Source organism: Pyrus communis, chromosome 15 (assembly GCF_963583255.1).
Source record: "Pyrus communis chromosome 15, drPyrComm1.1, whole genome shotgun sequence".
Classification (NCBI taxonomy): domain Eukaryota; kingdom Viridiplantae; phylum Streptophyta; class Magnoliopsida; order Rosales; family Rosaceae; genus Pyrus; species Pyrus communis.
This window is the reverse complement of record NC_084817.1, coordinates 3481428-3503583: the sequence shown is the minus strand read 5'-3', so window position 1 is coordinate 3503583 and position 22156 is coordinate 3481428. Positions and strand designations below refer to the sequence as shown.

At 38.2% G+C, this 22156-nt stretch overlaps 4 protein-coding genes across 5 annotated transcripts; 2 read left to right on the top strand and 2 right to left on the bottom strand.

The window, feature by feature from the left end:
- Positions 1-8847: 8847 nt before the first annotated feature.
- LOC137718629 (CST complex subunit CTC1) lies at positions 8848-15094 on the top strand. The gene is made up of 16 exons (XM_068458178.1): positions 8848-9957; positions 10055-10173; positions 10251-10325; positions 10447-10525; positions 10625-10687; positions 10769-10846; positions 11009-11206; positions 11573-11677; positions 11815-12093; positions 12273-12734; positions 12829-13410; positions 13497-13588; positions 13700-13931; positions 14056-14170; positions 14353-14687; positions 14774-15094. Exons 1-16 carry the CDS (start codon positions 8848-8850, stop codon positions 14945-14947), a joined length of 4098 nt encoding a protein of 1365 aa, XP_068314279.1. The 3' UTR covers positions 14948-15094.
- A 692-nt stretch (positions 15095-15786) lies between these two features.
- On the bottom strand, positions 15787-16837 carry LOC137718118 (uncharacterized). The gene is made up of 3 exons (XM_068457624.1): positions 16814-16837; positions 16245-16436; positions 15787-16017 (listed from the first exon to the last, which is right to left on the bottom strand). Exons 1-3 carry the CDS (start codon positions 16835-16837, stop codon positions 15859-15861), a joined length of 375 nt encoding a protein of 124 aa, XP_068313725.1. The 3' UTR covers positions 15787-15858.
- Positions 16838-17278: 441 nt separating this feature from the next.
- On the top strand, positions 17279-18039 carry LOC137717456 (uncharacterized). The gene is made up of 2 exons (XM_068456838.1): positions 17279-17655; positions 17780-18039. The coding sequence occupies exons 1-2, from the start codon at positions 17481-17483 to the stop codon at positions 18037-18039; spliced, it is 435 nt and encodes a 144-aa protein (XP_068312939.1). The 5' UTR covers positions 17279-17480.
- Positions 18040-18142: 103 nt separating this feature from the next.
- Positions 18143-21462, bottom strand: LOC137717455 (aspartate aminotransferase, chloroplastic). 2 transcript variants are annotated; one of them, XM_068456836.1, is made up of 12 exons: positions 21334-21462; positions 21094-21165; positions 20831-20902; positions 20541-20735; positions 20341-20379; positions 20164-20253; positions 19960-20068; positions 19764-19873; positions 19411-19554; positions 19111-19277; positions 18595-18859; positions 18143-18507 (listed from the first exon to the last, which is right to left on the bottom strand). In XM_068456836.1, exons 2-12 carry the CDS (start codon positions 21163-21165, stop codon positions 18376-18378), a joined length of 1395 nt encoding a protein of 464 aa, XP_068312937.1. In that variant the 5' UTR covers positions 21334-21462; the 3' UTR covers positions 18143-18375. The 2 variants fall into 2 exon arrangements, with proteins under 2 accessions (XP_068312937.1, XP_068312938.1); XM_068456837.1 differs by having other exon boundaries at positions 21094-21166; positions 21337-21418.
- Positions 21463-22156: the final 694 nt, after the last annotated feature.

Here is a 22156-nt window from a genome sequence, read left to right as displayed (position 1 = left end):
CTGAGTTTTCGTTCCCCAATGAAGATGTTAGTTTTTAAATTTTTTATTTTATTTGAGTGGGACCAATAGGTATAAATAAAATATGTTATATTTACTTTTCGGTGAAACTTAGGCCAATGAAAAATAAATAAGTTGTTCTGAAAGTGGTGAAAATATTTAAATAACATACTTTTTAAGTTTTCATTTGCCAATAAAGATTCTTGATTTTTTTGGTCCAAGTGGGACGCATACATATGAAAAGGGATTCTTTTCGGATTTCTTCTATCAAATTCATCTAATAAATAAATCTGAATGTTTAAAATTTAATTCAACGGCTAAAGTTATTATAATTTTTTAATATGCTCTTTTTTTTAGCTGTTAGATCAAATTTCAAGAGTTTGAATTCTTTGATTTGATAAATTTGGTGGAAGGGATCCGGAAATTCCTTTCCCATGCATATTATATAAAACATTACTTTTTGGTGGGACTCAGTCAAACCAATGAAAAATAAAGAAGTTGCTTTCAAAGTGGTGGAAACTATTTGAAAAATCAAAACAAAGCATTTGACGGTAGCAGCTTGATATCAAATTCCCATCAACCTTAACAAATCGGTTAGAGAAACATCTGCTGTCAAAACATAATGTTGGAGCATCTATTGTAAAATCAAAGCCTCGGTTGGAGATGTTCTAAGTAGCTTGCAAAATAAAGTAAAAGTTCAAAGACAAAAGTGATACAAGGCTTATAGGTGGGTTTAGTCGGATCCCTTCCTTTTCCTGAGGATTCAGAGGATTCCATGATCGTGTTAGTTTATCGTACATCGTGCAGTCCAAAATCATTTAAAATTTAAAATTAAATATAAATAGTACACAATGTACGAAAAACGGATACGATTACAAGATCCTCCAGATCTCTAGAAAAAGAATCCAGTGAGGATCTTTTTCTGGTTTAGTCAAATTGAAAGTGGTGAAAAATATTTAAATAACATCTTTTGAGTTTTCATTTTCCAAAGAAGATTTTTGAGTTTTTTGTTTAAGTGGGACCCATACATAAATATAAAATATTATTTTTTTGGTGAAACATAGTCAAACTAATGAAAAAGAACATTACTTAATCAAAGCTAAATAGGAACTCCTACTCAAAACTCTTAATGTTTTAATCATAGAGTTTTGTACTTATAATAAGAACCGTTCATATAATGAATCACACTGTAAAGATCTTCCCTGCAAAAAATAAATTAAAACTAAGGTCGTTTAGTCAATCTATTGTAGCAAATATATAGACGGTTCGTAATGCTTTTACCAATACTGTTCATCTGTTTTTAAACAATTTGATGAGACGACCTTAGTTTTAATTAATTTTTGACAAAAGCGATATTTATAGGGTAATTTATAATATGAACGGTTTTGATTATAAACATGAAATTTTATATATTGACAACGAACAATTTTGAAAAATTTTGAGTATGAATTCTTACTTATTTTTAAATAGCTAAGTATTGTTTAGTAAAGAATGAATAAGTTGCTTTGAAAGTGGTGGAAATTGTTTAAAAAATCAAAAGAAAGCATTTGACGCTGGCAGCTTGATATCAATTCCACATCAACTTTGAAAAATCGGCTAGACAAACATTTGCTGTCAAAACGTAACGTTAGAGCCCCCACCATGCAATCAAAGTTTGGGTTGAAGATGTTCTAAATGGCTCGCAAAGCAAAGTAAAAGTTCAAAGACAAATGTGAAACAAGGCTTATAGGTGGGTTTAGTCAAATTGACCATTTAAAAAAATATAAATATCCATGAATCTTCCCTTTTTTTTTCATCTTTTTTTTATTTTATTATTATTTTTAAAAAGTGGGTACACGTGTTAACGGGTAAAGTATTGCGCGATTTCCTTTTAAAATAATTGGATTTTTTTTTTCTTTTCGAATTTAATCGGTTTAATCTCACATTCTCATCGGATAAAAGCAACTCCAGCAGAAGCTGAAGCCCGATGGACCGGCAACTTTGATGACCCAATAGCCCTAGCTATCTTCTCCAACCCATGCGGGCGATTGGGCAAGGGGGCTCAAGTGAGAGGCCCGGCTCGAATTGGTGGCCTCAAAAGCCTGAGGGCCAGGTAATGCCACGCTGACGTCAGGGTGATAAGCCACGATTTAATTAATTTTGCATCAGGTGCGTGCATAAAACGTGCGCGTGGGGGCGCATCCACGACAACTTTTCAGGCGCTGGGGCCCATAACGTAAAGTTCTGAAATGTTACCGTTGTGGGGCACGTGGCGCGATGTCGTCCGTTGGATTTCAACGGATACCTTATCTGGACCGTTGGATTTCCAATGGTAAAAAAAAAATTTCAAACCTTCCATAACGTGGCACGTTATTCGAACCTTCAGCCGTTGGATTCAAGATCAATGGTCCACGTTATTCGCCTTTATAAATTTTAAAAAAAAAATTCACATTAAAAATTTCTAAAATGTTATCGTTGTGCAGGTTGGATTTCAAATTTTTTTTTTTTTAATCCAACGGCAGAAATTAATTATGTTAATAAAAAATTCCGAAAAAAAATTTTAAATAAAAAAAAAAGTTGATTTTATTTTTCTGTAAATAACTTCTCATTATCTTCTACCTTACACCACAATTTTATATTTTCTCAAATACTTTCAATCACATTCCAATCATTCTCTCATAGTTTCAATCCAATTGGTTTCCAACAAAATGACTAATGATGCAGGTACGAATTAGACGCTTACTGAAGATGTTACGTTGTGTTCTAACTGGGTTGAAGTTACTCATGATCCAATTACAGGTAATGAGATGCAGCTGCGAGAAATTTCGAGTCTCATTCATACCAATTATCTTGAGAAAATTGGTGGGAAAAGAACCAAAGAATTGATGTCCAATCGTTGGAGAATACTCAGCTAATCGTTTAGTCTTTGGAGAGATGTCTTGGGCACAAGCTAGTAGTAATCTTCGAAGTGGGGAAAATTTAGCGGATCAGGTAACAATATATTATTTATTTGTTTGTACTATACCCAAATTTACATTAGCTACTTTGATTGTAATTATTTCTTCTCCCGCATTATGTAGACACTTCAAGCACAAGCTTGGTATAATGCCAAAACCAAAAACAAAAACAAATCACTCACCCTATGGGAATGTTGGAATATTGTCAAAGATTGTCCTAAATTCAGAGTTGTGCTTGTCGATCCATAAGTTGTCATGAACAACACCCCTCTACACTCTACGCCCAATCATGCCTCGCGCGTTCATGAAACCGACATAGAGTAAATGCCGGAAACGCCCCTTGAACAAGCGTTGGGGTCGACCCGTTATCCAATTAGGCCTCAAGGTAAGAAGGCTTCAAAGAGAAAAGGGAGTGCTTCCAAGAATGATTATGCAAAATATATGGAAGAACTTGCTTGCCAAGGTGAGTTGACTTTGGCGCGGGAAACAACAAAATTTGAGGCTGATAAGGCTAGAGAGGAGGCAAAAACTGCAACTGTTGAGAGATTATTTCAAGCTAATGAGAGAGAAAGAGAGCTACTTAGGCAAGAAAAGGAAGAGCTTAAAGAAGAAAGAAGGGTTCAACAAGATTGTGACATTATGAAGCAGCCTATAGAGGCGATGTCTCCAAATTCTAAATATTTTTGGAATTCGGAGAAAGCGAACGTGGTGCGAAGTAGGCGTGCAAGAGAAGCGAGAGCAATAGGAAATGGTCCTAGCACCACAAGAGGATATGATCCTAGCACCACAAATTGGTTAGGTTATGATTTTCCATTCATGAGGGACTAGGGAATTTGTTTTTAATCGAAGCCCATAATTTTCCAATCACTTTGGGTTGTAATTTCTTATTTATTGAAAAAAGTACCTTATGTTGTTTCTAATTTATTAAATTTAGTACTTTATATTTATTTAATTTGGTAATTTATTTAAACTAAGAGAATCTTTATTCAAAGGACATAAACACACCAAATAAAATTACAAACACACTAAATAAATATTAAAAAAAAACTCACTAAATGAACTTAAAAAACACACCAAATAAAATTAAATAAACACACCAAATAAAACAAACACACTAAATGAACTTAAGTTTCTTAAGCTTGTTTCAATTCCCACTGGTGCTCTATCAAGTCAATTGTCGGGCATTGTGCATATATGGGTCCTGAAGTGCAGTATATCGTTGAATGAGCCTTTCATTGTAATGTTCATCCCTTTGTAATGGTTCGTGTTGCACGGGTTTTTCGGTGGCGTCATGAGCACAATATATTTGTATTATGGAATTGTTCATCGTGTCTGGCTCATATTCATCAACGACATCATAATCGTACTCATCTTCGACAATCATATTGTGAAGAATGATGTATGTCATCATAATGGATCGAAGTGACTCTAAATCAAACATTCTGGCAGCACCCCTAACAATTGCCCAACGAGCTTGGAGGATAGCAAAACAACGCTCAACATTCGTCCTACACCCCTTTTGACAGCTTGCAAAGTGTTTTTCCTTTGCACTTCATGGACGTGGCATTGTTTTGACAAACGATGACCACCTTGGGTAAATGCCGTTTGCTAGGTAGTATGGCCCATGGTACTTATATCCGTTGACCCAGTACGTGACTCTTGGTGCTTTTCCATGCAGGACATCGTTGAACACTGGGGATTGGGTAAGGACATTAAGGTCATTTTGAGCTCCCAAAACACCAAAAAAAGTGTGCCAAATCCATGTATCAAATAATGCCACCGTCTCCAAAATGATACTTTTTCCTCATTTTCTATCCCCATAAGCTCCTTGTCATGCACTTAGACAGTTTTTCCAGGTCCAGTGCATACAGTTGATGCTTCCAATCATCCCAGGAAAACCTCACATCTCGCCCTTCTTTAGAAGCCTTTGCAAGTCCATCTCAGTAGGTCTCCGAAGGTACTCTGTGGTGTAGATAGATTCGATTACGGAGCAAAACCTCATCAGGGACTCAAGAATGGTTGATTTCCTCATCCTCGTTATCTCATCCACTAGGTTTGCAGATGCTCTATATGCAAGCATCCGCAAGGCAGCAATGATTTTTGCACAAAGTAAGAATCATGGTTGCAAACAGCAATCATGATTTTGTTGAACAAATGTCGTTCTATTCTAAAACGACGTCTAAAGTACGTATTAGGGAATGCACTGTTACAGACAAAATAATCGTCCAAGATATATGTACTTCGTCTTTGCCTGCTTCTATCAATGCTTGCGGAATGGCTAGCCTTGGAGATCTAATCCACATCATGACTTGATAGGAATGTGAGGCTCTTGGGCTTCTTGCTTCATCATCTCTCATTTTACGTTCCTTATCCTCATCCTCTTCCATTTCATTTTCGCCCACCTAAAGATTGAACCTTTCTTCCCCTTGCTTAAACATCCCCTTGCTTAAACAATTATTTCTCTTGTTAATCGATTTCCCACAACATCCTTGAAGAAGACATTGTAAGAATGAAGCATAAACTATGAATAATGGTAGAGATTTTGATTTTGGTGTGTGATTTCTTAGGATTGATGGTGGGTTATATGGAGGAATAAGAAATGATTATGTTGTAGATAATGTCACTTGGCATGCCATCATTCGTTAAAAATCTGATTGAAATCTATCCTCAAAGATTGTAAACAGATTGTGACACGTGGCGCAACGTGATTGGTTAAAAATCTTATCGGAAATCTATCCTTAACGATTATGAAAAGGTAACAACACGTGGCACGACAACATTGGATAAAAATCTTATCAAAATCTATCCCCAAAAATTATCTTTTCAACTAATGACACGTGGCGCAACGAGAACGATTAAAAATCTTATCCGAAATTACAAATAAAATTATTTTGTATTATTTTATAAAATAAAAATACTAATATTTTATTGCCTATTGCCATGGCTATTCAGTTTAGGGGTGGAGATGCAAAAGACAATTACTATTTATTAAAGGCAGTTACTGTTCACTGGATGGATTCAATAGTAAGTTGCCTTAGGGGGCCTTTGCAACGCTGGAGTTGCTCTAACGGGAATGATGCTTCTGTTACAACAATAGCTCCAACTAGCCATCTAACGGCCACTCCTAGCAGCCTGAACCCTAAATTCGCCACCGGAAGCCCCAAATTCTTCGATGGGGAAGCCTCTTTGCTATGGTATTCGATTCCCTTTTCCTTTCCGTTCCTAACTTTATCACCGTCGTAGTTTTTCACGCAATCAATTTTGTTCTTTGATTTTTCGGTAGACGTAGGGAATGTTGAAGTTTCTCAAGGTCTAATCAATCGACTTTACAGCGACTTCTCTTATGGCATACATTTTGCAACGCCGACTTCCTCCTTGAGGGCCAGTGAACTTGAATTGGTAATCTTGCCTCTTGTTGTTAAATTTCTTAGAACATCTCCAATTAAGATGTCAGAAGATAAATGTCAAATGTTAATTTGACGACTGACGTGACAATGTTAGATTTTCTCTTTTTCCAATTGATATGTTTTTTTTATTATAAATAATATTTATAGGACCTATTTTAAAAATAAATCAATTAAAATAAATTTTTAAGATCTATAATTGGTACATTAATGAAATCCACACAATAAAATAATTAAAAATATGACATAACATTTTCTCATATGTCAAATTTGACATATGAAACCTCATATGTCAATCCACATAGGATTGACATATTCGTTGGAACTTGCTCCTACCTTCAAATTTGATTATATGCCATTCCACTTAGGATTTGACATCTTCTTTGGAGATGTCAAAAAATAAATGTCAAATGTTAATTTGATGAGTGACGTGACAATGTCAAATTTTCTCTTTTTCCAATCAATATGTTTTTTTTTTTGTTATAAATGATATTTGTATGATCCATTTTAAAAATAAATCAATTAAAAGAAATTTCAAGATCTATAATTGATGCATTAATGGGATATGCATAATAAAATAATTAAAAATTATTTGACTTCACATTTTCTCATATGTCAAATTTAATATATGAAAACTCATATATCAATCCACGTAGAATTGACATATCGATAGAAACTTGCTCCTACCTTTAAATTTGATTACATCATACGGCATCCATTTAATATTTGACATCTCCTTCGGAGATGGTTTTAAGTTTTGGTTTTACACTCAATGCACGATTTATGGACGGTTTGAAAATGCTTTTTTAAAAAGCACTTCTGCTCAGAAGCATTTTTGGTAGAAGTGCTTTTATTAGGAAGTTATTGAATCCTCGCAAAGCACTTCCTGAAGGACTATCCCGAGCAGATTACTTTTACATGTCGGATACTGGAAACCGCGAGCTCCGAAAATGTCGCTTCGAGACGGGGAAAGGCTTTTCTATGCAGAACAGACTGATTACAGTTAAGGATTTTGGTTTATTTATTTTTTTGAAGTAAAATATCACATATTAAAACAAATTTAATTTGCTATAAGGAATTGGAAATCTGGAGATTAAGAAAATTAAAAACAAAAAAAGGCCGAACACTCCTGTTTATCTACCCTATTTTATCACAGTGCATCTTCGGCATCTTTGCACCACTGTTCGAATTCAGCGAAAGCTTCAAACAACTGCCCAGCCCCGTCATCCTCCTCCTCGTCGTCGGCTAGGGGTACCTTCTTCACCGCCCTCTCAAACACATTCCTCGCCCTCGCAACGTCGCCATTCTTCATCTCGAAGTTGGCATACCGAATCCAGTTCCCTGCTTCTTCAGGACGGCGTTGTACCATCCGTTCGTAAATATCTCTAACACTCTCGATTAGTTCATCCAACTTGACGGAGGAGTGCTCGCTGGAGTTTGTTTTCTACTTGGGAGGTCCGAACATGTTAGCGTTCTGGATCTCACCTGCCTGACGGAGAATTTGGTTGGCGTTGTCTCGGATTTCGTTGACGGAACTCATGGCTGTGAATCGGAAAAGAGAGGGTGATGGCTGTTAGAAGTAGAAGTTTGTATGCAGATCGATCGGTTTATAGAGACTCGTGTGTATATATATGAGTATTTATCCCATAATTAGTAGGAGAGGATTAGAGGTAACAAGAAAAATCCAGAGGCAATTAGGAATCCCGTTCCCATTTGAAATAGGAAACTTAAAACTTTTCCTTGTTCGTAATTAGGTGGTTTAATTAGTTAATTAGGACAGACGGGAAGAAAGGGAGACAAAGAAAAAGAAAGACGTTGCCACGGGAAAGAGCCGCCCGCCACAGGCATAGAATAACGGAGAAGCCGCCCCGGAGGACGGCGCTGAGCGGAGCTCTGTCTAGAACTCATGCATGCAACTTTATCATCTCTAAGAAAACATGTATCTTACCGGATAATTGAGAAATTTACAGAAAATTAAAGTATTTTTCTTTTGTTGTCAAGAAAATTAAGTATTTTTCAAAAGTACATATTTATGTTTGTAATATTCAAATTAATTTATTGACTAATGGTAGAACTAAACAATAACAGCAACCACAATAGAACTTTATCTCACTACGTGGACTGGAGTCTGCGTCGGCAGTATGAATCTCATAACGTCAATGTTCTCGTTAAGTAAGGTCGGCTCGGTTTTGGGGATAACTAAACAACATAAAAAAAAATTTCTTCTAAAAGATAACACATAAATTAAAGACTAAAAGATCAAAAATATATAAAGTATAACAAAAATCAAGGATTCATGGTTTTAAATGTTTGCATTTGCATTTGAGTGGATTTTCTGCGATAAAAATCCCCAGCATTGTAAACGTGACGCGTGTTTCCAAAGTGAAACGACAAGTCGTTGATGGGGTTTACAAACACCTTCGTTCCCGTTCCCGCTCCCGCGCGCCCCCCACTGCCTCTCTCACTCACTCTCCTCCAAAAGAGCTCTACCGTTCTCTCACTCCTCGTCAATGGAAAATGTGAGAATTCTCACAGTCGCAGAGCTACTCGCGCGCGGCCGTCCCCTTACCGCCACGTCCTCCATCTCTCCCAACTCGAACCAAAAGTCAAAGCTCCCCACGCGCTCCGTTCCCACCCACTCAAACCCTAGCCCCAATCCCAACCCTCGCCCTAAGTTTCTCACTCCTCTCGACCACTTCGCCGTCATCGTCGGAACCCTAGCCCTCCCCACTACCACCACCGCATCCGATTCTCCGTGCTCCTACAACACTTGCTTCCAATTCTCCGACGGCTCCGCCGCTTCCATCTGCTGCGATATTCTCGATTTTGACGCTCGGATTATCGGGAAGAAAATCAATGTTCTCGCTTGGAATTTCATTCCCTTGAAACGCAGCGGCGGGTTCTTGGAGATTATCAGATGGAGCTTTCAAGATTCCAATGGCGGACTACGTCCCTGCAGTTCGAATTTCATGTATGTTCCTCTGGCTATAGGCTCTTCGACTGGCCGCGGAGATGGATCCAGAGCTCGGCATGGTATATTCGGCACATTGGATTCGGTCAGCCCTTTGTCCACTGTTCCATGTACAGCCGGTGAGAACAATTCGAACACCAATAAGGCTTTGGATTCGAGCCATTCCTCGAATTTCCGAGGCTTTTTACACCAATTTATGGTCTGTGAGTGTGAATTTTGTAGTTCAAAGGAATCAGTTCTGGCCCTGAAGGATTCAGTTCGAGGGAAAGATACACATTCTTTTACCAAACCAATGTTTGTATATTGTTCCGGTTCTGCTTCATGTTGGCACCCTGTATTTACGAAACTTGTAGGAAACGTTGTTGCTTTGTCGGGCTTGAAAAAGAAGATGGTTTTTATAGGAAAGAAAGAGTCTAAACTAATGTATGTAACCACGGAAACTTCTGCATTGCATCTGCTTAGATTGTCCAAAAACTGGTTGCCGAAATGTACAGCTGATACAAAAGGAAAAGGTGAGTGTGGCACGTATAGAGGGCTAGTCAAAGGGGTGTATATGCACGGGATGGTTGTCGAGCTGGACAATGAGGTGTGGCTTTTATTAACTGATCAACTGCTTACTCCACCACATAGTCTAAGGGCGGGTGCTCTCGTAAGTCCTATAAATTTTGTTCCTTTCCCGGACTTGAAATATTTTGATCTATACTATTTGTCTATTTATTTTCTTTTAATTCTTGGCTTCTCCATAGGTTACTGTGAGAAATACCCATTTTGTGAATCCCAGATTTTCTTGGACAAGAATGCTTATACTTGGTGCTTGCTTTAAGACTAGTGTTACTGTGGAATCTTTCTCTCCACTGGAAACTGGGTAAAGCCATGTCTTTTGAATTGTACTTGAGATTCCCAGAATCCATGTTCACAAAGTTATCTAATTGTGAGCTGCAGGTGTCATGTACTTTTACATTCACAGAGTTCGTTGGAGAAGTTCGTTGAGTCCTTAGCATTTTCTGCCAGATTATGGTATTGGTTTCGGTGATTTCTATATTGTGTGTTTGGATGGGAAATTTAGTGGTTTGGTGTTCAATGTTTAGAGTATATTACTTTCCTGTTTGGTTTACTAAGTAAGATGGTTGGGTTTCAGGGTATTGCTTGTTGCCACATGTTTCCGGAAAAAGTTTGCTGGTATCTTATCTGAAAAGGAGATTTTGGGAACAAAATATGTAATTTACTTCTGAACTGGAATTCTTTTTTTTTTTTTTCCATAGTAGTTGTTATGTTATATCTAAAAGGTGAGTTGGATGGTTGGAAGGTGCTGCCAGAAGGAAGGGTTGGTTCAGACGTATGCTAGTTCACATTTTCCTTCTTCGATGCATAAAACTCGGGTAAATTGGTTTTACTTTGGTAGAAACAAACTTAGTCTTTTTAAAGTTTCTGTCAAGATCTTAAATAGTTTCTTTTTGCAGCATGGAGTATTCACAGAACTTTGCAACCATGATTCATGTGTCTGCAGTTGTGAACCATACATTGGCAACCTGAATTTGGTATGTCCATGGCCAGAATCATTTAGGCAATCCACTTTTGCATCGACTTGCTCTGTTTTATATTGGCACATTCAATCTAATATAGATTTTTCAATTTCTTATGGTTTTTTGGTGTTAGGTTAGTACTGAAAAGTAACTGTCATATTCTTTTCTTAAGTTCAGGTAGTGCCCTTATGTATTTTCATATGCCGTTGTGAGGCCTTATGGATGACTGCAGTGCAGTTGGAAAGTAACTGTGGAAATTTGCACGATAACAAGAAATATAGCCTTCAATTCTGTGAAGGGACATCTCATGTTCAGTCAGTTAGAAAGATTTTTTCAAGTGAAGATCTAGGTGTAACTTTGATTGGAAGTTTGAAGGTTCGTGGTTGGTTTTGTATTTCCTAATGTCTTTAGTAATACTGCTGATACCTATGCCAGTTATCTAAACTGTTTTACACAACAACAGTACATGATAATATCTGAGTACAAAATGCTGGTGAAGTAATTGAAAGGTGTAGGTCATTGTGACAGAATATGATTTACCATATTGACACTCAATATTCAGGTGTTAGCATTAAAGAGTTGAATCTCATAAATAAAAGAAGCAATTTTATAGTCCAAATTTGCACAACTTTCGTTGTTTTACCATCTCTATCATTGTGTAATACTATAATGTATGTGTAATTCAACAAATTATTATTTATTGCAGTTGATTTATTCTACATTTCATATTCCATTATACAGACTTCTCCATCTTCTGGAAGACTGCAGTTGGTTGATGCAACTGGGAGCATTGATGTTCTTGTACCAGACCTTCCATCAACTCAGGATGCCAGTAGGATATACAAGGTCGTGATTGACAATAGTGTTACCACTCATTCTCCATTAGAAATAACCACCTTTCTGGAATGAGATAGCTATTAATCGGCACATGTCCAATCTACCTTTTTGTATCTGGACTCACTTAGTTCTGTTTGGCTTTCCAGGTAGTTGACTACAGTCTTGTTATTGAAGGAATGCCCCGGTCTGAGGATTGTACAGGATTGCTTGACGGTGATTTATTTTCATGCAGAAACATCTTTCATCTGATACCATTGACAAGAAAGATGAACTTAACAGTTTATGTTTACTTTCGCCTGAGGAATTCTATGTGCAGAAATCTTCCCTTTTATCCTTGTACTGGACTTGGAGAAGATGTGAAGAGACTTGAAAGTGAAACGTTTGACCTGCTTTTGGTTACCCACAAATTTCCGGTTCTACAGAAGGTATATTCCAAATTTGGCTTTTTAAATAATTTCTGTAATGTTTTTAAAGCTGCGTCTAGGAGCTCCATGTGTGTTTTCACAAACCCCAAAATGGAAGAGTGGGACCTTAATAGTAGACGTGGAAATGCTTTCTGTTTTCACTCTACTTATTAGTTATCGATTTATATGAATTTTAACAGTTTTCAGGTGATTTGGTGATAGCGAACCCTTCAAGTATGTTTGTGGAGGCCATAATCTTGCCTTGGAAATTATTTTTTTCTGGAAGTGATCAAATTTCATATCCAACTGAGGTTGTAGGAGATGATCCGAAGAATTCCATGGAACCTTCTCCCAAGAGACGGAAGGTTGATCACTCATCAAGCAGGGGTTCAACTTCCAGTATAATAGGCACTTCCAGTGAGCCAACCAGAGAACTGAGTTCTTGTTCTATTTACATGGAATCTAGTGAGAAACAGAGATATTGTGACTTGAGTTCTCGTGAGATATCTTGTTCAGCTAGGATTAGTGGAGTTAACAGTCAGAGTCTAGGTTCAGTTATCTTGCATTGCACAAGTGCCAAATCAAGTAATGGTGGCTTTTCCAGACAAAGTGGACAGAAGGTATTGCTGGAGTTTACATCTGAAAGTTTTTATAAGTATCAGGTACGCCAGATTTCTCCTTTTCCTGGCTAGTAGATGCTTGAGTAAATAATTTCGTAAAATAACTTGTACTAATTTTTATTTTCTTACATTTCAGTTGTTGCAGATTGGTTGTTATTATATTGCAAAGCATGATGGAGAAGATTCCTTTTGTAATCTCAGGGATTCTAGCTTTTCCAGCAGTGATTATATTCGTATCCCATCCAAGACCCATCTGTGGAGCCTTTCATTTACTCCTGATGAGAACTGTCAAAATAGTTCATCAAAAAATCTTCCATTAGATAATTCACTGATAAATGATGAGGTGGCTGCAGACCGTGATGAAGTACTTCTTCAGATGTCCCCTGGAAATGTTCCAGATATATCTCTCTGTCTCCCTGAAAATGAAATCGGTTTTGGAGAGGTAATCCTGACCGAATTGGAAGAGGGCCTGATCAAACCAGTCGTGACACCTGAAGAGATTTTAATGACTCTGCCTCTGCTGTCACTTGATTTGAACTGCCTATTTCCTCAGGGAAATCTATCATCTTTGTGTGGGCAAGTGCTTGCTGTTCATAGTGTTGAAGAGAATTCGGTCGATTCATTTTTGAACTATCAGAACATTGGTGATCCTCTGCAGCTGAGATTATTTCAGAGAGCTACAAGCAGCTGTATTCATGTTTTGGTGGACCATCAGATTGTAATTCTCTTCTCCTAGTTGTTAACTTCTTATTAAAATAAGATAAAATAGTGTGCCTATCTCATTTCATCATTTTAATCAAATAGGTAAGGCTATCTGGTTCTTGGAGTAAACATTCCTTTCCTGTCGGGTTCGGACCTGGTGTGGATGCAACGTTTCACCGGGTTCTTGAATTGCGGTATGCAATCTAATTAGTCTTTTCAAACATAATTAATTATCAGTTCACTTATTTAATGTTGCACTGCTATATATTAGTTTGACGGCTTGATGTCTATTCTTTGATTTCCAGGGGGCAAAATAGATGGATGTTGACATCTGCATCATTTATTGTAATCAATTCCATAAGGGCAGTATGCTTTAACAAAAATTCAGAAAGGGTAGTCAATGAATCGTGCAGTGACAAGCGCTCCAGTCCTGCTTCATACGTTCAGAATGATGGGCCTCTAGACATTGTTTCTTCCGGTTTGATTTCAGAGTTCGCACGGTGCTTGGATTCCAAGCCAATGCAGTTTCATTGCAGGGTAAGTCTTATATTGTCTTGTTTCTCTTTACGATTGAATCTTGTATCTCCTTTTCTGCTTTTCACAATCGAGTTCCTGGACGGATGAAGCTTATTCTTGTGTATCAACATTGGCCATCGAACAGGTTGTTGCTATCCACATCGTGGTTTTGGAGAGGAAAATTAGAAATGTCAATGATCAGCCTACAGATCACTTCAGGCCATATCTTGTCAACATCCCGCTTGCTGGTTTTGTTTTGGGTAATCTGTTTATTTCTTCAGAAAGATGATCATATACAGCATTTTCGGCATTTTAAAGTTTAACACTCCGTCCTACATGAATGGATGAACAAGATTTCGATTTGCTATCCTTGTACTTCTTTTGGGCGTATCTTGTTTCCTTTTTCTAGTTTATGATTCGGCTTCTCTATTGTTACGTGTAGACGACGGCTCATCCCTATGTTGTTGCTGGGCTAATTCCGAAAGAGCAGCAACCTTGCTAAGGCTGTATGAAGAATTCCCAGTGTCGGCTTTCGATGCCAGTGGCTGGACCTTCAAGTGGATGAGAAAAAACAACAATGCATCTAGTGCCACCATCTACCATCTTGATAGAATTTTAAATAACCATGACCGAATTACAGTGAAGAACTTCGGATCAATGTTTGAGTCTTCCTATCAAGATCTCACTGTCTCTGTGAGTTCAGAAAACGCCCTCAGCAGCTACGACGAAAACCTCTTAAAGTTCATAATCTTTCACGCTTGCTTCAGCAAAATTTGGGTGAGTTGGGAACTGGTCACGCAGTAACTCTTCACTAAATTGCTCAATTATCAACTGCTTACGATACTTCTACTTCGACTTTGCAGACGATTGTGGGGAGGATGATGGATTCGAATGCAATCGAGCGGTTGAAGACGGCCAACGTTTTGGAAACGGAGGCGTCTGTGCATTCCTTGCAACATGTATGGGCCAGAGAAGTTCACTACACAAGTCCTCTCACCGAGGCCAGGAATGTTTTACAACAACTGCTCGACGGGTGATTGTAAAATGTCAAGACCAAATTTATGTTCATATAACTCCATATCTTATAGCTCCCTTTTCTAATTGGTTTTCACGAATTTATACATATATCATATATTTTCTTAAAATTCAGGCAAACACATTTTAAAGAAATCTCAACATTAGCATTTTTCACAAAACTATTGATTTTGCAAATTTCAACAAAATTTGTACTTTTTTTTTATTTTTTTGGTGGAATTTTCCCGACTGTTTTTATATATTTATTTTAAGGACTTGTAACATTTTCCTTCATGTGAATCAGTATTTTATAAACCCACCTTAAGATGCGCCTAGGCGGCCTTCAAGGCGGGGCGACCATGAATATGCCTTTGCCTAGCAAGAGTAGGTTTAAACTTGCCAAAACGCAGTCAAGGCGGGCATGAGGAGTTCAATTGGGCTTCTATTTTTTTTTAAAGTTGCTGAAATCTGAAAAAAATTAGTCGAAATCTGCAACTTTGTTGCGAGTTTTGTCACTTTAAACTGAGTCACTTTTGCTAACAGTTATTACCTTAGCATATTCTTTTCTGTTAAACTTTTTGTTTTTAATATTATCTTACAAATCTCAAAAGACTTAAAATAAGACATTTCTTAAGAGCATGTTGTTACCTCAAGGCTTCTGCCTAAACAAGGCTATTATGAAACGTCTTGCTTAAGCCTTCGTCTTTTAAAACATTATTGAGAATGCAAAAGATTACACGAAATCTTGACAATTGCATAAAATTTTGTGGAAAACACAAGTTTTTAGTTTTTACACTAAGAAGGTGCATTAGCTTGACCATGAGCAATCAAAGCATCCAGAATCTAATCAGCTTTCTGCCTATACAGACACTTAGTTGCATGAGAAAAAACAAAATAATCACAAAAACATGGAACAGCATTTGTGCTCTGAACTCTAGCTATTAGGTTTGTGAGGAAGCTTCATGTTGAGAAGATGAGAGAGGCCTGCTATTACGTGCAGTCGACTGCTCGGAATCCCCGTCTTTGCCGGTGCCCTCCCCTTCTTGTCCACTATAACAAAGCAAGGCACATATCTGATGACGTAAAGGAGGCGCTGCATTTGCATTTCCTGCAGCGACGGAAAAACTGTCAGACAATCTATTAGCTTCAACGTGTATTCAAGCGCGGTTTCAAACCCTAATCGGTTATGTAATTTTCATAGCATTTCCTTGACACTACAAGCTTCAAAGTAACAAAAACCAGTGTGTTTTCATATTACAAAGTCGAAAAATTCAAGCATATAACATGTATATGGAGCAAAACGCTGAGGATGAAGGGTACCTCGGGAAGCCATTTCGCGTTCTCTGCATCTGCCATGACAATGTTCAGCCACTCCGAGTTTCTACTCTCACCCTCCACAACAGAATCAAGCAAAGAATTGCACAGCCTGCATTTGGGTGAATAAAACTCAACCACCGTAGCCTCTTTCGCACTTGCCAATGCCGAGGCAAATGCTCGGTGCTCCGCCTCCCCCTGCTCTTCCGGACTCAAGATTGTTTTCGACTTCACATTCTTATCTTGGCGGGTTCTTGCATCGCATTGGAGGGGATTAAACGTAGGGGGGTTTTAATGAAAAGTCCGCGGTACTGTTTATTTTAACGAAAAACCACGTTTTTACACTAAAAAGTTAATTATGGTACTATTCACTTTACCCTTTATTTCGTCCTTATCGTTAAAACTAAAAGTTTTCAAACCCTTTTTGTTAGTTTTCCTTTAAACGTATTGGCCAACGAAAACGAGGATTGCGAAACTGAGCTTTAAATAAAGCCACTCCCGTTAAAACTTACAAAGATGAAATGATTGTCACTTTTGAAAACATCACACAACAACAAATACATCATTCTTCTCACCTTTTGCCGAAAGCATGTGGGCATTCACCCCACAACTTTTACAACAAAGATTACTTTTTATTTTATTTATTTTTTTGTTAGAAACAAACGGTAATAAATAGAGTGTCCTTAACTAACTGAATTACAATTTTTTTGCAAGTTACTTTTCCATTGAATTCTCTAGGTTAATGGTGGTCCGCCACGCACCAACCCACGTTTAGTTGTTTCTAGAGGCCATCCCTCCCTAATCATACCCATAAACATGTTTTTCTCCCTCTAAGTGGAGTTTCGCCAAAATTCTAACCACAATCCCACTCGTCAACATTTTGACACCTTCCAGGCTTCCCCTCTCTTAGCTTTCCCATCCTAATTCTAAATGGTTGAAAAACGACATTGGCATGAGGAGAAAACCAAAAGCCATCGTAAAATAGTTGACAAATCTTACATTTTATATCAACAAAAATGTTAATTTAGAACTCCCTCAAAATCTCTACACCTTTTTTGCCACTTTATACCCAACTCTAGTGAGAAAAGAAGGCGATTTCCAGCCGATTTGCTTCATAACATGTGACCAAAATGTACTATATAAACCCACCAATCTGCTCAAACCCTCCATCACCTCAATCTCATTAGTCACTAATTCCACCTTAATAACATTTCTCTAATCTCCCTCTTCAAGAATTTGAAGATGGGTTTCCGTTTCTCTTCGCAAGGGCTTGTTTTGATTGTCGTAGCTGTCTCTTTGTTGGCTGTTTGCCAAGCCAAAACTGTCGTTGTAGGAGGCTCTCAAGGTTGGCGTTTCGGCTTCAACTACACTGACTGGACTCTCAAAAATGGCCCATTTTACATCAAGGACACGCTGGGTAAGTCAACCCGATGTATTGTGCCGATCAACCAGTTACTTACATCCCGCAATTATCTCGCGTTAGAGGAAATTCCAACTATTCACAATGTGTATCTTATATTTCCCATTTTTTTGATGTGCAGTTTTCAAGTACAGTCCACCAAGCAACGCCGGCGCTCATGACGTGTACTTGCTGCCGGACCTGTGGAGCTACATAACATGTGATTTCCGTAGGGCAAAGCTGGTGGCAAAAGCTACGCAGGGAGGCGGCCAGGGGTTCAAGTTTGTGCTGAACCAGTGGCGGCCACACTACTTTGCTTGCGGTCAGGGAGCCAAAAGGTCTCACTGCAAACAGGGGTTGATGAAGTTCTTCGCCGTGCCATGGCCACACTGGCAGCTATAGTCGATGCCAGAGACGAGCTAGGCCTCGGGCCGGGGAAGAAGCAGTGCTTTAATTTTTCTGTTTTTGTGTGATTTGATACATGTATTCAATAAAAATGGAGTCAGGACCATGAATATTTTGTTCAAATAAAATGTTTCCAACGATCTGAACTTCGTACGGACATAAGTATTACAATCTCTGTTATGTGTTCGATGTATGACCCAGAGATGGCCCCGATTCTGCAGATGCTTATTTTACAAGATCTCAGTCAAGTATGGTAATAACTGTTTAATTATCAGGCTCACCAAAATTTTCTACGCCTCGTTCGTACTTGTATGTCAGCTAATCAAAGTTGCTTCAACTAACATTGTGGTACGAATCAATGATGGCATCCGAGAGGTATTCACATTTCGCCAAAGATAAACCTGCCAGGGAAATCCTCCCATCCTTTGTCATGTATACATGCCACTTGTTTGTCATGTTTTCGGTCTGACCAGACAAAACGGAAGGAGATCAGTTTAAATCTAGGAGCTGAAATATAGATCCAATCACAGGACTTAAAGAATGAGGATTTACCTGAGCCTTGTTTAAGCCGGTGAATGAAAACATGCCGATCTGCTTAAGTATAAATGACCAATCCTTTCCACTGTTATCTGTTGCGGTCAGGCTATCGTATAGTTTTTGTCTTACGCCCTTTATCCTTCCAGCCATCATCTCCATCTCTGCTTTCCACTCGTTGAAGAGTGCTGGATCTCCAACTACATTGGCCACAATTCTAGCACCGTGGATTGGAGGATTTGAGTACATAGGTCGAGCGATCCTCTTCAATTGGCTCTTTACCCTGAACATAAAAGCTTTAATCACTAGCACATCCCAAAAATTCAGGTACGAGTCACAATGGATATGTCAAAGTATTCTTAGCAGAAGTGATTACGATCATAGACTCAAATAACCACAGTACTGTAACCAATTACAGGAACTTAGATTATACCCAAGCCATTAAATTAAAACCTCAAATAAGATTAAGCAACTTTGTTACTTGGAAAATTATGCATTATGAGTGACGTTTATGCATATTGATGGTTATTATACCTTGTTGCTGCATCAGATGATGCGCAGACAACATTGATTGCTCCAATTCTTTCTGCATAGAGACCAAGGTTTTTACTGTATGACTGAGCAACCAGAAGCTCTAGACCACGTGCAGCAAACAATCTGACAGATGCTGCATCAGTATCCAAGCTTCCACTAGCAAATCCCTACAGCACGATACCATATCAACATAAGTTCATTTATGAATAAACGAATGAAAATATATTTACTAATACGAAATATAACATCAAAACTTTGATTCTAAAGATTCTATATTATCATTTCCATTTCTGTAAATACCTGGTATGCAACGTCAAAAAAGGGGATATGGTTTTTTTCTTGAATGACATCAGCAATTTTTTCCCACTGTTCAGGAGTTGGATCTATGCCGGTAGGGTTGTGAGCACAGCCATGAAGCAACACAAAAGATCCTTCAGGTGCTGCCTATAAGATAGAACGGTATACAAATTAGTGGTTACTCCAGAACAGCAGACAGAGATAGAGAAGATATAAACACATCGCAATTGTAGTTATTGAAAAACATGTCTGCTCAAGATCCAGAGCCTAGCATCAATGAGCATACTGATTCCAAAAATACAAAACTACAACGTATATGTACATGGTTATACAATTCCTGCACAAAGCTATCTTACCTTTATGTCTGCTATCATCCCCTCGAAATCCAAACCAACTGTTTTTGGATCATAGTATCGGTACTCTGACCATGGAACTCTAGAGTCATTAAAAATGTTTTTGTGATTACCTGCAACACAATTATGTTAGACTTAGATATGACAAATTAGTAATCTTGAGACAGTCTTATAATAATACAGAAGTGACAATACAGACCCCAGGTTGGAGATGATATCAAAACTTTTGCCCCTGGAAAATATCGTTCGATAAAAGCCCCAGCAAGGCGAAGAGAACCAGTTCCTGATAGACCTTGGACAGTTGCTAGCTTCAAAAAATGAAAAATAAACAATTAATAGACCAAGATAAGATCAAAGAGATGTACTGCATGATTTATTTTATGAGCTCCGATTTCTTGCTTACTCTCTGTTGCTTTATTACTGGGTTGTCTGCTCCAAATAATAACTCTGCAGTCACTTTGTTGAATGCTGCCAAACCTTCTATTGGGAGGTACTACATGATTGTAAATATATTGAAGTTAGTAAATCTTAATTTTACGAAGAAAAAATTCAGATCAGTTACATTGTTGAGTATGCTTACCTCTTTGTTTTCCCCCCTCTCAATCATAAGATTCTCTGCCTACAAAAGCAAATCGTGTCGCTTTGAATTGGAATCTCAGATTGAACAGCAAGAACAAAAACAAATACAATAATTAGCTTTCGATTCCTAGGAGTATCAAGTGGAATCTCATAACTCATTAGCAAAAGATTTTCGTATTTTGTGGAGGATAGCGATCTGACCTTCTTAACAACATCAAGCACGTATGGCTGAAGATCTTCCGTTCGATATGCCCCAACTCCAAGGTTGAGCTTTGACTCGTTTGTGCTAGCCTTGAATGCTTCAGAAACTCCGAGAATTGGATCAGGCGGGGCCATCGTTACACCCTCGAATTTAGAGACATTCACGGCAGCTACCATAGATACCCTACCAAAAGACTACAGAAACCAAAACAACACCGCATTAGCATCAATGTCAAAGCAAAAAGTCAATAAATGCCCACGAAATAGCCATAGCAGCTCACAGCACATACCTCTGTCTTCGCAAACAGACAGTTTCTTTCCTTGTTCAAGCTCCAAGAAGTGCTCCCAAGCTTCAACTTCCCCTGTTCAAAATACACACCAAACACGTTCAGTACTTCGATTTCAATTTCGATTTCCGAGATTCCGAGAACAAAATCACACACCATCTCAGTTTTCAGGGAAACTCAACATTTTCTCGGCAACCAAACAGTAAGATCAAAGAAGAAGACGAAAATCGGAATTAATTACGAAACGATCAAAAGTGCGGTAGTACCTTGGGAGTCTCTTGAGTGGACAGAGAAGCCGACGGCGAGACCGAAGCTAAGGACAGCATCGCTGAAGCCATCTGAATTCGGCAATCGAGATAAGATAACAAACACCAGAAAAAACGATGAGCCAAAAAAATTGATTAATTACGTGATCCAGGAGCAAATCAAGAGCTAAAGAGATGACGATTAAGATGTGATTAACCAGATTCAGGCGGATTAAAATGCGAGTGATTAGGAGAACTCACCGAGAGAGAGAGAGGAGGAGGGCGATGAACACGAAGAGGAGGACTCAGCCGTTTGAGCGAGGTGATCTTTCGTTGGTTTGCTTCTATTGGCTGGGATAAGTGGGTTTTGGTTTTGCGAGCATCAGAGTGAGATTTTTTTTTGTCGTTATAGATTTGGAATCGTTGTCGTTGTGGGTAAGAACGGAACTTCACAACGTCACTTCAAAATTGTTATCGTCATCGTTAGTTTTTTAACTCGTGAAGACGTAGAGTTATAGATTTTTTTTGTAACTCTATCGGATTTCAATCAAAATGGATCATGTTGGAAGAATTATTATTACAATTAGATATAATTGTGAGATCATGCTTCAATTAAATTAAAATTAAAGGATCATTTCTCTAATTGAATTAAGATTGAGAGACCGTTACTACAATTTTCTCATTTGGTTTTCCATATTTGTTCCTTAACTCGACCTCATGTGTACAGCATGTAACTCATTTTGACGAAAGTTGTAATGGAGTTGACGAAAAGGACTATACATGCACGTTTTGATAACTTAATGGACCAATAATCACAAATTTTTGGCTAAAATTTTATTACTCTAATTGGGTTAAAATTAAGAGACAATTACTACAATTTAAGAGACAATTGCTACAATTTCTCTTACAATTAAATATGTCACATCCCGGACCGGGACGAATCACTTCCCGGGCCCGCTCCACCGCCGTAACACGATATTGTCCACTTTGGGCCCCAACCACGCCCTCATAGTTTTGTTTTTGGGAACTCACACGAGAACTTCCCAATGGGTCACCCATCCTGGGAGTGCTCTCGCGCGCTACT